We start from the raw sequence: 14,603 nt of genomic DNA, 5'->3' as shown, positions 1-14,603 counted from the left end.
GGTTATGCTCAATGAGCCAACCATTGGCAACCCACTCATCGACCGCTGCAGTAAACCTTTCCTCCTGCTGTGGCGAGAGGTACTTCCGGCCCTACTCAGTAAAGCCGATGCCAATTGTAGACACGGAAGCAGTGTCCTCTTTCCAACGCCATGATATAACCCAGCACAGCTTACTAGGTACCCAGCGAGCTTCACTGTCGTTGCACTTAGCACAACGTCATCACCATCCTGTGACACAGAAACATGACGCGACAGCTTGGACGTGGTGTCAGCAATAGCAGCATCAGGTGAAGGGACCGGACCAGCGGCTGCAGCAGCAGGCAGTTGCTCGCCGAAAACTATGTGACTCATACTGCCGTCGTCGTCATATGACAAGCTGACGCCACCGCACCATGTAACAAGGTCGTTGCCTAGCAACACATCAGCAGCCATCACGGATAAATTCGGGACGACAAGTACATATATACACGTGCGGGGTATGCGCACCGGTCCATCATCGCGGTGGAACTGCAGCTGCGTCGAGCCTAGTACATCAAGGGGCTTACCGTCCAACGCGAGGATGGTTGACTCGCTGTCCGCACGAGACAACTGCACATCAAGCATGTGCACGAGCTTCCGCACTGAGAAGAGACATTTGAGTATATGCGCGGGCATGATTCTGCATGCAGATCACCTTGTCTGCGCCGACCACAGATGCTGCTGAAACGCCGTTCGCCGACTGCGCCTCCAGCCACTTCTTCCGCTGGAAGCAGTCTTTTTTCACGTGCCCGGTCCTATCACCAAACACACACTGCAGTGTTCCTCGCCTGGCAGTCTGCTTCGGGCAGTTCCGGTTGATGTGCCGGGCTCATTACAAAAGTAGGACAGTGTGTTGGCCTTGGGAGCTTGTCCACTAGCGCTGCTGCCACCACTGCTGCTGCCAACTCGGGGCGCAGCACTGCCACTGACTGCTGCTACCATCCCCATATCAGGCGGGGACGAATCCACAACGCCTAGGGCACGGATCTTGCTCACAATGTCCGGTACCACGAACTCGACGCCAGCGCACGAGAGGCAAATCTGCCGCTCCAAGTGGACAGGTAGCCCCGCCAGCAGCTGTTCAATGATGTCGGCGTTGTCATCACCATTGACGGATTGGCCGGCCGCAGACAGAAGGCGGCGCAAGTCCGCAACATACGCCTCAGGCATCTCATTCAGCCGGTACAGCCGGCTACTGAATTGGCGATAAGCATCTCCTGGTGACACTCCAAATGTCTTTTTCATTATGTTCACCACCTTGGCTTTGTCTTTCTGGTCAGCTGTCGGCATCTTGGAGTAGACTAACAGAGTATCTGACTCCAAGAACAGGGGAAGCCTTGTCATTAGCTTTGCTTCGGTGTCCCAACTTGACCCAGAACATGTCCCAGTCGTCGTGCTTACCCTTGAAGGGCCTAATAAATCCGTCAACCTTCAACGACATTACTACCCACTAAGGTAACACAGCCCTACAGGCTACAAACACTTACAGAACGAGAAAACTGAAAAATCGAAGAAACAGCCCTGACCGGCTCAACCTCAAGCTAGGGTTTCGGGACCAAAAGTTGTTTTCTAATCCTCTTCACTACTGTACTTCACAAACCACCATTACCGTGGCACACACAGACCAGTGCACCAAGCGACCAGGTAGGAGAAACAAAGTTAAGATAATTACAAGAAGATTACAACCAGAAAAGAACCAAGAACAACGACCGCCAAATCGCTGTCATCAGCAAAACGTGCCCGCGTGTGTGCATTGGCTTACGTGTACATCAGTGCGTGCATGCATGAAGATCGAAGAGTAGAAAATCAGATGATCACAAATGATGCATGATGCATCGATGAGTCAACGTACAACGTAACCATGGATATAATAATAATAATGGCGACAGCAAAGTTCCGTGTCCAAAAGCGCAGGTGAAACAAGGAAAAGTCAGAGTGCAGAACAAACAGAAATTCAAATCGAAAGGAGATAAAGATTGTAAAGATGAAGCGAATCGGTTTGGTCTGTCAGAGGGTGCTTGCGTCTAGGGACAGGGTGACAGCAAACCCTGTCAGAGGGAGAAAGAGAGAGATTCAGTGTACAGAATAGGAATACATAGAACGCAGCACGCAATGGAGTGGCTGTGGAGAGCGAAAATGCAAGCAACAACGTAAGTACTATCTATACAACTAACAATATCGGCGTATTATCATTAATATTATGATCCGACAAAAACACACAACGCACAACAAACACTGTATCGTAACAACGCACTCGTAAAATTAATGATGTTATCACGACACTCGTAAATGATGATATTACAACGACACTTATTCTATTTCACTCCGCCGCGGGCTGTCATTCTGAAACGTCATAACTTGATAATTGATATCAAGGTCCTTAGGTCGTTTCCTGCTTTGGACGGACCAAGACATATAATATTAATAAATCTGTCCATGTGAAAAGAACATTGATGGTCACAGTCAGGTCAAAAGGTGAGCACGGGCCTGGCACTCCGTGACGAAGCTATGAGCGTCGCCACCAGCATGCTTCCTGACGTACGACGCACGGGTACCATGAAGGCAGATAATTTGCCATCGCACAAGGCACAAACTTTCAAAGTTTCAAAAATGCCATAGCAAGCACGTTGCCAGACATAAACACCCCGCCTAAAGATATTTCCACGCTAGACCAAACCTGGGAGAGATTTGTGTCATCTACCCATGCAGCAGCGGAAAAGGCATTTGGAAGAAAGAAATCACAGAGGATTGCTAGAAGTACGAGCCCTGCTGTTATTGAGCTATCAACTCAACAAAAAGAAATTCACAGCCGGATACATATGGGAAAAGATCCAAACAAACGGAAATAACTAACACAAAGTAGAAACAAGATCCTTCAGCGTATCCGAGCATTACTCAGAATCGAAGGTGACTTATATTGGCAGCACAAAGCGGAGGCAGTGGACGCATTACGCCCAGATGCAAGATCATACTTCAATGCCATCAAACAGCTAAAAGCACTTCGAAATCCTGACAAACCTTCCCCAGTACGACTCGCCACCCAAAGTCTCTGCTGATAGAGACCAGACTAACTCAATCACGACGGCATCACTCGTGACCTGCAGCAAGCAGAAACCATCTGCAAGCGTCATCCTCCGAACAGTACCAGTACGCCTGAAAAATGGCCACAACGAAGTGATGACGTACGCACTTTTCGATGAGGGATCTACAGTGACACTGGTAGACACCCGATTAGCCAAGACCCTGCAAGCGTCTGGCCCAGTGACGCCGCTGTCTCTCACATGGACCGATAAGCAGCATCAACACAATCCTCAGTCTATATCCCTGAACCTGCAGATCACTAGATTGCAGGGAGACGACACTTTTCAGCTGAGGAGTGCCAGGACAGCGGACAACGTCGATTTGTCGTGTCAGCCGGTGACATCTGCAAAGGCACTGAAGCCATTGCCGCATTTGAAAGACGTGCAGGTCCACACACTCGCAAACAACAAGCCCCAGTTCCTGATCGGCCAGGACAATGTCAGCCTGACTGTCGGACTAGAGGTCATCGATGGCGCGCACAACAAGCCGATCGCCTCACGAACTAAGCATGGGTGAGTCGTGCACGGTCGGTCATCTCATCGTCAGGGCAAAGTGGATGACGTCGTTCTGCAAACTATCTCTAACGAGGACGAAGAACTGCACCAGCTCGTGAAATCGTCGTATAGGTCTGACGACTTCGGAGTCAAGGTGCAGCACGCTACAGCCCACAACCGTGAAGAGCTGCGGGCATTTGAGCTGCTGCAGGCGAAAACGCAGCGGTTGGACGAGACCATGTGGGAGATGGGGCTCCTGTGGCACAAGGACGACCCAGTGCTGCCGCGTAGATGGGGCAACGCGTTCAATCGACTCCGCAGGCTCGAGCGCAAGCATGACCGCAACCCATCACTGCTAGCGAAGTACGACGAGAAGATTGATGAGTATGTCGACAACCGCTACGCGGAGATCCTATCTCCTCATTAGCCAGCGATCGACTCCAACACCACTTGGTATCTCCCGCACTTTGGGGTCAACAACCCCTACAAGCCGGAAAAACTACAATTGGTTTTCGATGCTGCATCGAAAACCGAGAGAACAAAGAGCCTTAGTTCTCCCACTCGTTTATACGCAGTATGGCATGCGCTCTATTTCTTTTCTGGCGGTAGGCAGGTGGAACTCTCTTCCAGCTGACTGTCGACAGGCCCACACTCTTGCTCTGTTCATTAATATGGTTAAACTTCACCTAGGGTTCCCAGTAAAAAAGCAGTAGCCTGTTGGGATTCCCCTAGTAAAATATTAAAAACTACTACTACTACTACTACTACTACTACTACTACTACTACTACTACTACTACTACTACTACTACTACTACTACTACTACTACTACTAATTGTATTCTGTTTGCCCGTAAAAGAGGCCTTTACAGGGTATTGTCGAGCATCACTATGTCGATGACTACTTTGACAGCTGTGCCCAGACCACAGAAGCAATCAAGATCGTGGCAGATGTGATCGACATCCACAGACATGGTTGCTTCCCTCTCATCCTCCCTGCTATCATTCTCATCATATTGATGCACGATTTTCAATTCTCATGTCTTGCGTTTGTGTTTTCTCCGCACTCCTTGTTCGATTCTCGCGTCATGTGCGTGTCGACAACAGTAGTTAAGAGAGCATGTCTGAGAAAACCAGAACATATGTGCAAGTCAATCTCTCAGATTTCGCTCAAATTTTGCAGGTAGGTTTGCGTTGGGGTGTAGATCGACATTCCAAAGCCCGCGCAAAATCTTTTGAAGGGAACCATGACATTGGCATACCCCTCAATATTGGCCCAATATTGGCACGATTTATGGGTCTACAAACGAGCCACGGCACAGCGTACAAGAACAAGCTACGAACAAAACTCCATCAAGCCAACATTACCTCACCTTAGAAGAGTTCTTGGGGCAGCACCACTTAGCCACGCCAGCATCCCAGAAGACGAGGGCAATCATCCCTTGACGCCACAAATGATCGTCTTGAAAATAGCCAAATTACAAGCGCTGATAAAACAGCGAGCTACGTCCTCAATTAGCAAACACTAAACACCGGCAGATAGTAGAACACCTCTTCTAGCACTGAGGACATGTCCCCCATCATCCTTTTTGGGTTTTCTTGAAATAAACAATTTTGAATTTTTCCACTCGACCATTCTGAAATACGTCCAAACTCATACCTTCGCAGGAAAGCTCGCCCCTCCGCGACGTCTAGTCGCCAATTTCTACTCCAACACCACTCCCAACGCTGCAGAACAAAGAGTATTGTTGACTCTGACAAGGAAAAGCAGCGGTGATCACTTGTCACTCCAAACGACAAGCTTCTCCTTGCGCCACCAACATTTTTCGGTGCAACAGTTGATGCAAAAGTGACTGAAATTTTGCGTGTAGTTTTTGGATTTTACTGCAAGAGGAATGATGAAATCACGTGCCTCGTGACACAAGGATGCCAGGTCTCGTAGATCACGGTTCAGCAGTTGTTCCGAGTCACCTTGATCAAGCGCACCTGCACTTACATGGATCACCCGTTGATCAAGATCGGATCAAGTGCATCTTGATGTCCAGCTCAAGAGCACGCATGTCGTGTTGTAGGCCTTCCAGCCGGGACTTTCCCTCAACATGCAGCACACAGACTAGGGCGAGTAGGGTCAAATCACGTTGTTCATGACGTAAGAAATCTGCCATGTGGGCGCGCCACATACCCCATGCAACCAGTGTAGGCCGCGCGCTGGTCAACTCCAAGCGACCTTGATGGCATGGACAACGGTCATTCCTTGCTGTTGCAGATCTACGTGGATCATCAGCATGTAAACTAGCCGTAGTTCCTGTTGAACCATGTTCGGGATGAGCGAGGTTAGTGTGAAAAAATGCATCCCTGTTCTTACTGCAAGAGGAAATATCTCAAAGAATTCCTAGCCAATGCAATACTGCTAGTGCTATAACGATAGTTTCTGAATGTTCTGAGCAGAGCATGCAAGACATATAATGCATCTTACCTCCTCCCTCATGGTCCGTTTCGAATAGCGCCTCGGGAACGATCGTGATCATGTGCATTGTGTCGTGCACCAGAAAGCATTATCCTACGTCACGATGCACGTGATTTCTTCATTCCTCTTGCAGTAAAATCCAAAAACTACACGCAAAAATTCAGTCACTTTTGCATCAACTGTTGCACCGAAAAATGTTGGTGGCGCAAGGAGAAGCTTGTCGTTTCGAGTGACAAGTGATCACCGCTGCTTTTCCTTGTCAGAGTCAACAATACTCTTTGTTCTGCAGCGTTGGGAGTGGTGTTGGAGTAGAAATTGGCGACTAGACGTCGCGGAGGGGCGAGCTTTCCTGCGAAGGTATGAGTTTGGACGTATTTCAGAATGGTCGAGTGGAAAAATTCAAAATTGTTTATTGCAAGAAAACCCAAAAAGGATGATGGGGGACATGTCCTCAGTGCTAGAAGAGGTGTTCTACTATCTGCCGGTGTATAGTGTTTGCTAATTGAGGACGTAGCTCGCAGTTTTATCAGCGCTTGTAATTTGGCTATTTTCAAGACGATCATTTGTGGCGTCAAGGGATGATTGCCCTCGTCTTCTGGGATGCTGGCGTGGCTAAGTGGTGCTGCCCCAAGAACTCTTCTAAGGTGAAGTAATGTTGACTTGATGGAGTTTTGTTCGTAGCTTGTTCTTGTACGCTGTGCCGTGGCTCGTTTGTAGACCCATAAATCGTGCCAATATTGGGCCAATATTGAGGGGTATGCCAATTTCATGGTTCCCTTCAAAAGATTTTGTGCGGGCTTTGGAATGTCGATCTACACCCCAAAGCAAACCTACCTGCAAAATTTGAGCGAAATCTGAGAGATCGACTTGCACATATGTTCTGGTTTTCTCAGACATGCTCTCTTAAGTGGAACCCGCTGCAAAATCGGAATTAGGCCTGTCAGTGGCCTGATATTCTCGTCCAGATTGTCAGTAGCGTTGTTGTTCTGGTTTCAAGGCTATTATATCCTGTTAGTGGTGACCTGCAACCTGACGGCATATGCGCGAATGGCAATGCGTTCAGAGAGCTGGTCACCGGGCAATAGCTCTCTAGGAAGCCAGCTACCCTGTCCCGAGTTTGTTATGCGGTATGCTGGGATACCCTCAAGTCGTGCAACTCAATGCTTGGGCGATGGTGAACTGGCTCCAAAAATAGCATGCAGATTGCAGCCGTTGGAAGGTCAGATATAATCCATTTGAACAAAATTTCGCTATTCCAAAAATAGCCATTATTGTAAAGACCCACAAGCAGATACTTGGCAAGGCCTGACAATGCTTATTCGTCTCACTCATTATTTGGCACTTGTTGGTCTTGCAACTATGGGACAGGTTGGTTGGCTGAAGGTCAGCGCCTCCTCGACTTGACAATCTTTTCAATAGTTGTGTATGTCAATCTCAACAGTGCCTGAAAAAACACTTAGAAAATTGTATTTCAGCAAACATTGAAAACTCACGAGTGCATGGTGTAGCACGTAGTGTTGTCCAGTTTCCATAGGATAAACACTGTGCAGTTGAATTGATGGCATAGATGTTTCGGTAAAAAGACGGCTGGCACTGTATAACAATATTACCACCGTGAATTGTGACATTGATTGTCGAATATGCGCCACCAAGTGGATTTGATGGTTCATTGAATTCCCCTAAAATGCATGCAAGAGATTAATTGAAATAGTTGAAAAAGTTTAAAACGTTTTCGCTAGGACAATGAAGATAATGAATTCTGCAACTCGGTTGGTTTAATGACAAGCCGCTTCTTCCGTTTGCCCCAAACACTATTTTGGTACATTATTTCAAAAACCATACATTTTCTCCTCTTGTATGTCTTCCCTGCTTGGTTCGCCACTAACATAAGTCGATTTGAGAAGATAGAAGTACTTCACCGCAGAATCCTTCGTAAAGTATTTCATCAAGACCGTTACGTACAAAACTTAGACTTGCATGCAGCCGCAACTAAAACTTTACAACACTATTTTTATACTTCTAAGTAGGGCTGCAACGAATATTCTATTCCACGAACGAACGAATACTCATTTGTAACGAACGAAATACGAATATTCTCTCAGAATGCTCAATTATTTCTAAGGATGAAACAAATATTATTACAGGGTGTGGTAGTCATGCATTGTACATCACGGCTGTAGTACTGATGTGCACAGTCATGGTAACAGTGCATTGCGTAATGCTCTTGGCCATATGCTGCTGTTGAGCTGGTTTTACAGATGAAGAATCTGAGAGACACAATGGCTAGTTGTCTATTCTTTCCGTGTGCTTAGTCTGGCTTCTTGCATGCCTACATTGGCGCAGTGAACAGGCACGGATTTGTCGCCATGTCCGCTCCCAAAGGCAGAGCGCCGAAGGAATTTGTACCTGACTTTTCCAGCAACATCGGAGCCGATTTCGAATTGTGGCTCGAGGACGTTGATGATTATCTGAAAATTTGTGGAGTTACGACGGCAGCTGATAAGAAGAGGCTGTTTCTGAACCTTGCAGGCCTCGCTGTCAGGCGTATTGTTAAAGGAATCGTAGTTCCTACTCCACCAGCTCAGGCCGATGGCAGTGCCGGATGTGAGTACAAAGCTCTGACGGATGCTGTGATTGCTCATTTTCGTCCTGCCACAAACACAACGTCGGAGCGCCACCGGTTCCGTCAGCTTCGCCAGAATGAGGGTGAGTCTGTCACATCGTTTGCAGTGGCGGATCCAGGACTTGGCCGAAGAGGGGGCCCAAGGTATCCGCCCCCCCCCCCCCCCAAAACAAAACAACAAATACAACAACAACAAAGTCCTGAAGCTGTGAAGAGCAGTTGTTTTTAGGGTCCGGCGGATTCTGCCGGCAGAAAAATTGACAGAATTCGGTACTTTTTCTGGTAAGTTTTATGGATGTTTGGTATGTGGATAAAAATACTATAGTATGGAGCAGAATTCGAGGAATTGCCCGCCATAAGGTTTGTATGATTCTGCCAATTTCACTGCTTTTCGAGCAGAATATGCCACCTTTTCGAGCAGAATCCGCCGGTTTCTAGTTTTATTCCATTCTCACGACATTTTCAAACTGCACTGGAACATTTCCACTCGACAGCGGCCGCGACGGACCTTTGGACGGCTCTCCAACGCGAGCTCTCTTATCTACCGGTCCACTGAAGAACGACCTGATGTCAGACCCTTTCCTCTTCATCTCATATCTGAAGGTAACCCGTTGGCTACAAGCGAAGTAGAGAGCTAGAGAGCGTATACTTGTAGTTTCTGACAATTGAAAAAGAAAAAAGGAAGGACGAAGTCGACAGCACCGTGCACCAAACAGGACTTCAGCCCAACGCGATCGCTGCACTATGTACCAGGCCCTGCATTTTTGGCACGTTTTTCACATGTTTGAAGTGCGGCCGTGTCCTCAGGTCGCAGTGCGTACAGTAGTTGTACACCGGTACACAGCGCGCTGACTAGTACAGACTCATGCTCGGTGCGTGACACCATGTACCGGAGTGATCGGACACGTATAAAAGTACCCAGCACGCGTGACCCACTTGACACGCCAAGTAATTTCGAGCGCTCATTCTACAGTCTACTGTAATCCTAGACCAAGGTCGAAATTTTCAAAGGGGGGGCCCAGGCCCCCTGGGCCCCCCCTGGATCCGCCACTGGTTTGTGGGACGCCTGCGCGAAGCAGCTGATCGCTGTGAATTTGCGTCTACTGCCGTGGACACCATTGATCAGGGACAAATCCGTGACCAGTTGATCGAGGGCCTGCGATCCCAGGAGCTACGTAAAGAACTTCTCAAAGAGTCAAAGTTGACACTAGCCAATGCTGTGAGCAAAGCTGTGGCACTCGAGTCCTCTATCACGGACAGCAAGCTTTATGGTGACGCTGCAGCTACTCCATTGTCGAATTCATTCTCTCACATTCACCGTGTTTCACACTCCCAGCCTGCCTCTGCGCACAAGAAGTTTGGGAAGTGCAAGTACTGTGGCCGCTCGCATCCAAGAGGCAAGCAGCATTGCCCTGCAGCGGATGCTACTTGTGGCAACTGCTCGAAAGTCGGCCACTTTACAACAGTATGCCTGTCGCGCAAGTCTGATAATGCGCGCATGACATCCGAACAGGTGGAGGAGGATGACGCCAACTATTTCTGTGATTACGCATTCTCAGTGGATACTTCTCAGCACCAGCAATTGTTTCGTAAGACGCTGATCGTCAACGGCCGTCCCTGTGAAGGACTACTGGATACCGGTGCTACCCGATCAGTGCTAACCGATGATGTTGTCCAGCCAACGCGAAAGAGTGATCGAATCTTGAAAGCGTACAATGGCGGCGTCATCTCGACACTCGGTATGGCTGATGTGACGGTCTCTGTTGGATCACGCAGCATCGTATGTAGTTGTTTTGTTGTCCCAGTCGCGTCTGGCCGCCAAATCCTGTATGGCCAGGACGTCATCTCCGAACTGGAGTTGCTGACCTCTGCTGAAGTCAATGTGGTGAACGTGACGCCCATCTCTATCACAGTGGACCCTGACACCACTCCAACAGCACTCCCACCCCGTCGGCACGCTTTCAGCATCCGGGATGAAATTGCCAAGGAGTTGGATCGTCTGGTGAAGCATGACATAATCGAGCCAGTGCGAGAAGCTACTCCGTGGGTCTCACCGTTGGTGCCGGTCAGGAAATCAAGCGGTGCTTTGCGTCTCTGCGTGGACTACCGCGTCCTAAACAAGAGCGTAGTCCGGGAGCGTCACCTACTTCCCACCGTTGACGAAATCAATGCGCAGCTGGACGGTGCAACAGTGTTCTCCGTTCTGGATGCTGAATCTGGCTTTCACCAGCTCCCTTTGGCCGCTGAATCTCGTCCGTTCACCACTTTCGCCACTCACAAGGGCCTCTTTAGATTCAAGAGACTCCCGTTTGGCATTGCTTGCGCACCGGAGATATTTCAACGTGTGGTGTCTGACATCCTTGCCGGCCTACCGGGAGTCGTTGTCTATATTGATGACATTCTCATCTATGCCCGCAACCGACAGGAACACGACGAGCGCATGGCTGCCGTACTCCGTCGTTTGAGCGAAGCCAACCTGCGCTTAAACTGGGAGAAGTGTCGCGTACGCCAGTCAGAAATCAAGTACTTGGGACACTGGCTGAGCAAGGATGGTGTGCGTCCTGACGGTGACAAGCTGCTGGCAATCCAACAGTTGCAGCTGCCGCAGACGTTGACAGATGTACGTCGTTTCCTTGGTATGGTGACGTACCTTGGTAAATTCATACCGCAGCTCTCACAGACAACTGAGCCGCTGAGGAAACTGGCTCAGCGACAACCATTCGTCGTTGATGATGAGCTGACGGCCGCGTTCACCGATGCGAAGACAGCCGTGGCCTCGTCGCTAGAGTGCTTAGCGTACTTTAAGCCATCCTTGGACGTCCCAACCAAGGTAACATGTGACGCATCTCCACTTGGTCTGGGTGCTATTCTGTGGCAGCAAGACAAGAGTGGCACTTGGTTACCTGTCACCTGCGCCAGCCGTTCATTGTCCGATGTTGAATCTCGTTATTCCCAGTTGGAGCGCGAGATGCTTGGTATCGTATTCTCTCTGACTCGATTCCGACAGTACGTCCTGGGGAGATCTGTTCAAGTTGTGACCGACCACAAGCCCCTGATCTCAATCGTCCAGAAGCCGTTTGACGAAGTACCACCACGGCTGCAGCGCTGGATGGTCGCTCTCATGCCATACCAGTACACCTTGTCACATGCACCTGGGAAGCAGATGGTGTGTGAAGACACATTGTCAAGAGCGCCTGTCCAAGACTCAACTGCCTCACCAGAAGAAGCTCGCTCTATGGCTGAGTTCATTGGCCTGGTCTTGGAAGAGTGCCCAGTCAATATCGACGATATCGCCAAGGCGACTAGTGATGACCCACTGTTGCGCAGCATACAGCAGCGCGTCTTGATGCAATCATGGTCCCAAGTCACACCCGCTGAAGAGCCATACTACCTTATCCGAGATCAGCTGACGACCATTGACGGCATCCTGCTATTCGGTAACCGCTGTGTAATACCAGAAGCTCTCCGACATGCCGTACTGCAGTTGGCCCATGAAGGTCATCCAGGTCGGGACATATTCAAGGATGCTTTGCGACGACGAGTATGGTGGACCGGCATGTCTAAAGATGCCGACAAGTTCGCCGAGCAGTGTTCAGAGTGTTGGCGCCGTCATACAAACCCCGCACAAGAGCTGCTGCCATCAGAAATTGAAGGAGTGTGGCAGAAACTGGCGGTTGATCTGGTGTGTATCGAGGGTCAACAAGTATTATCCATCGTCGACTACGGTTCACGCTATCCGGAGCTACTTCCCTTGTCAGCTACCACAACCGCAGCTGTCATTGACCGGCTGATGGAAGTGTTCGCGAGGTTCGGCCTGCCTAGCGTGTTGGTGTCCGACAATGGCCCTCAGTTTGCCTCAGCCGAAATGGCCCAGTTCCTGCAGCGGTTGGGTATCCAGCACAATCGATCAAGCCCACGCTACCCCAGATCTAATGGCATGGTGGAACGTCTTCATCGAGTCGTCAAAGAGAGAATTCAATCTCTACGACCGTCCCTGTCTTTGCAACGCCGTTTGCAACAAGTTCTCTTTGATATTCGCAACTCAGTGCACCGAATGCTGGGCATGTCACCCAATGAGGCTTTCTTCGGTCGCATGGTTCGCACCCGTCTACCTCACCATTCTACCCCACGCATTGTGAATGCTTCTCATCAGATTCGCGCCAAAGCTGACATGGCAGTCTCGCATGATAGTCGCCGCGGTGTCCGCCAGTTGCCTATGCTGCGTCCCGGCACAATGGTAGTCTTGCAGGATGGCTATTCCGACCCAACTACCCCTTGGCGTGTTGTGGAGCAATATGGCAGACAAGTCGGCGTCACTGATGGCAGGCGGATACTGCTCCGAAATCGGCAGCATGTGCGAGAACATGCTTCACCTGCGTCATCAACTGCCACCTCTTCTCGGTCTTTGGATCTCCAGCCAGTTCCGACGCCAGATCCCCAGCCAGCTACAGAGTCAGAAGTGAAATCCTCGGCACCTAATGCAGATGTGCCGCCTGCTACGCCTACTGCTCCGTGTGAAGCAGGAGTGGAATCTGAGATCAAAGAGGCCGATGCTCAGATTCATCCCGAGTCCAGTGACCAATCACGTCGTCAATCACGCCTACCACGGCCCGATGCCCAGTCTGGCTCGCTCTATCGCGAGGGCTATGTAACTCGCGCTGGCCGCACTGTCAAGCTCACTGAGAAAGCTGCTGGTGCATTGATGTAATATCTCCATTTTGACTGACCATGTTGCATAACTATGCCAATTTGCGATTTAGTTGCTGGTTTGGTTTGTTCTGTTTGTATCGTGGTACAGGTTTGATGTATCTTCAGTGAGTTGACCCGTCAGTGTCAGGGTGTATCGAATTTGTTGCTTTGAATTGATTCTTTGCTTGCTTCCTCTGCAATTTTATTGTTCTTTTCTTGTCGGCAATTTTCTCCTTTTTTTCTTTTTCCTTTTTTTCTCTCCTTTTTTTTTCTCAAACAGGTTTGCATTTGCAGACAATTTTTTTTCTTAGGGAAGGGGGGTAATGTGGTAGTCATGCATTGTACATCACGGCTGTAGTACTGATGTGCACAGTCATGGTAACAGTGCATTGCGTAATGCTCTTGGCCATATGCTGCTGTTGAGCTGGTTTTACAGATGAAGAATCTGAGAGACACAATGGCTAGTTGTCTATTCTTTCCGTGTGCTTAGTCTGGCTTCTTGCATGCCTACACAGGGTGCGACAGAGCTCTCGGCCATTGAAGAAAATGTTGAGTCACCTCCACTCCACTGCGCTCTTTAGCCGACTAGACCCTTCTGCACACAACCATAACCATTGCGAGGACACTTCCGTAGACGATATTGATAAACTCCTTCAGACAGTTGTTTCGCTAATACATAGCTCATCAGTGAAGGTAGATGTTGAATGATTAAAAATATAGACCAAACTGCTACTGTAAATCAACAAATTTTGGCCGGTGAGAAACTTTGGCCGATCTCGAAATGAAACTTTTGGCCGTCATTAAACTTTGGCCGATTAGGGTTTTCAAAAAAGAAATCGATCAGTAGTTGGTGCTCTCACATGCATGCATCCATGCATCATGACAAACTTTGGCCGGCGATTTACTTTGGCGGGTTGGTACCCAGCGGCGAAATCAGCGAAATTAAATCGCCAGCGAAAATTAGTTGGTGTTTCGGGGAATTCACCCCTCATCAGTTGAGCTTGAGTAGGCTGAGGAAGATTGTGCCCGAAAAGCACCACTTATATACTGCTCTCCAGGCCAAACCATCACCAGGGATACAAACTTACAGATACGCTTTGTTTCCAGCGCGACAAACACCTCGTGAAGCTCTAGGTAGCAGCGTGAGTCAGAGTCGCTCATGGAGTTGTGATAAACAGACGTTGAGAGCCAGTATAGCTATTCACAACGCTGTCACCTCCAACAACTAGTCGC

The 14,603-nt window shown here is 49.1% G+C and overlaps 1 protein-coding gene across 1 annotated transcript; it reads left to right on the top strand.

Moving 5' to 3' along the window:
* The first annotated feature begins 8,424 nt into the window (after window positions 1-8,424).
* LOC135810626 (uncharacterized protein K02A2.6-like) lies at window positions 8,425-13,389 on the top strand. Its single transcript, XM_065324118.1, has 3 exons — window positions 8,425-8,825; window positions 9,176-9,284; window positions 9,808-13,389. Exons 1-3 carry the CDS (start codon window positions 8,425-8,427, stop codon window positions 13,387-13,389), a joined length of 4,092 nt encoding a protein of 1,363 aa, XP_065180190.1.
* Window positions 13,390-14,603: the final 1,214 nt, after the last annotated feature.

The sequence above is a fragment of the Sycon ciliatum genome, chromosome 2 (assembly GCF_964019385.1).
Source record: "Sycon ciliatum chromosome 2, ocSycCili1.1, whole genome shotgun sequence".
Taxonomy (NCBI): Eukaryota; Metazoa; Porifera; class Calcarea; order Leucosolenida; family Sycettidae; genus Sycon; species Sycon ciliatum.
This window is presented reverse-complemented; position numbering and strand designations above follow the sequence as displayed.

Bases quoted from the DNA above. Each gene is read 5' to 3' on its own strand.
- LOC135810626 (XM_065324118.1), top strand. From the start codon at position 8,425: ATGTCCGCTCCCAAAGGCAGAGCGCCGAAGGAATTTGTACCTGACTTT. The intron at 8,826-9,175 runs GTATCCGCCCCC...TCCACTCGACAG, and splicing joins GGCCGAAGAGGGGGCCCAAG to CGGCCGCGACGGACCTTTGG. The intron at 9,285-9,807 runs GTAACCCGTTGG...ACCATTGATCAG, and splicing joins TCTTCATCTCATATCTGAAG to GGACAAATCCGTGACCAGTT.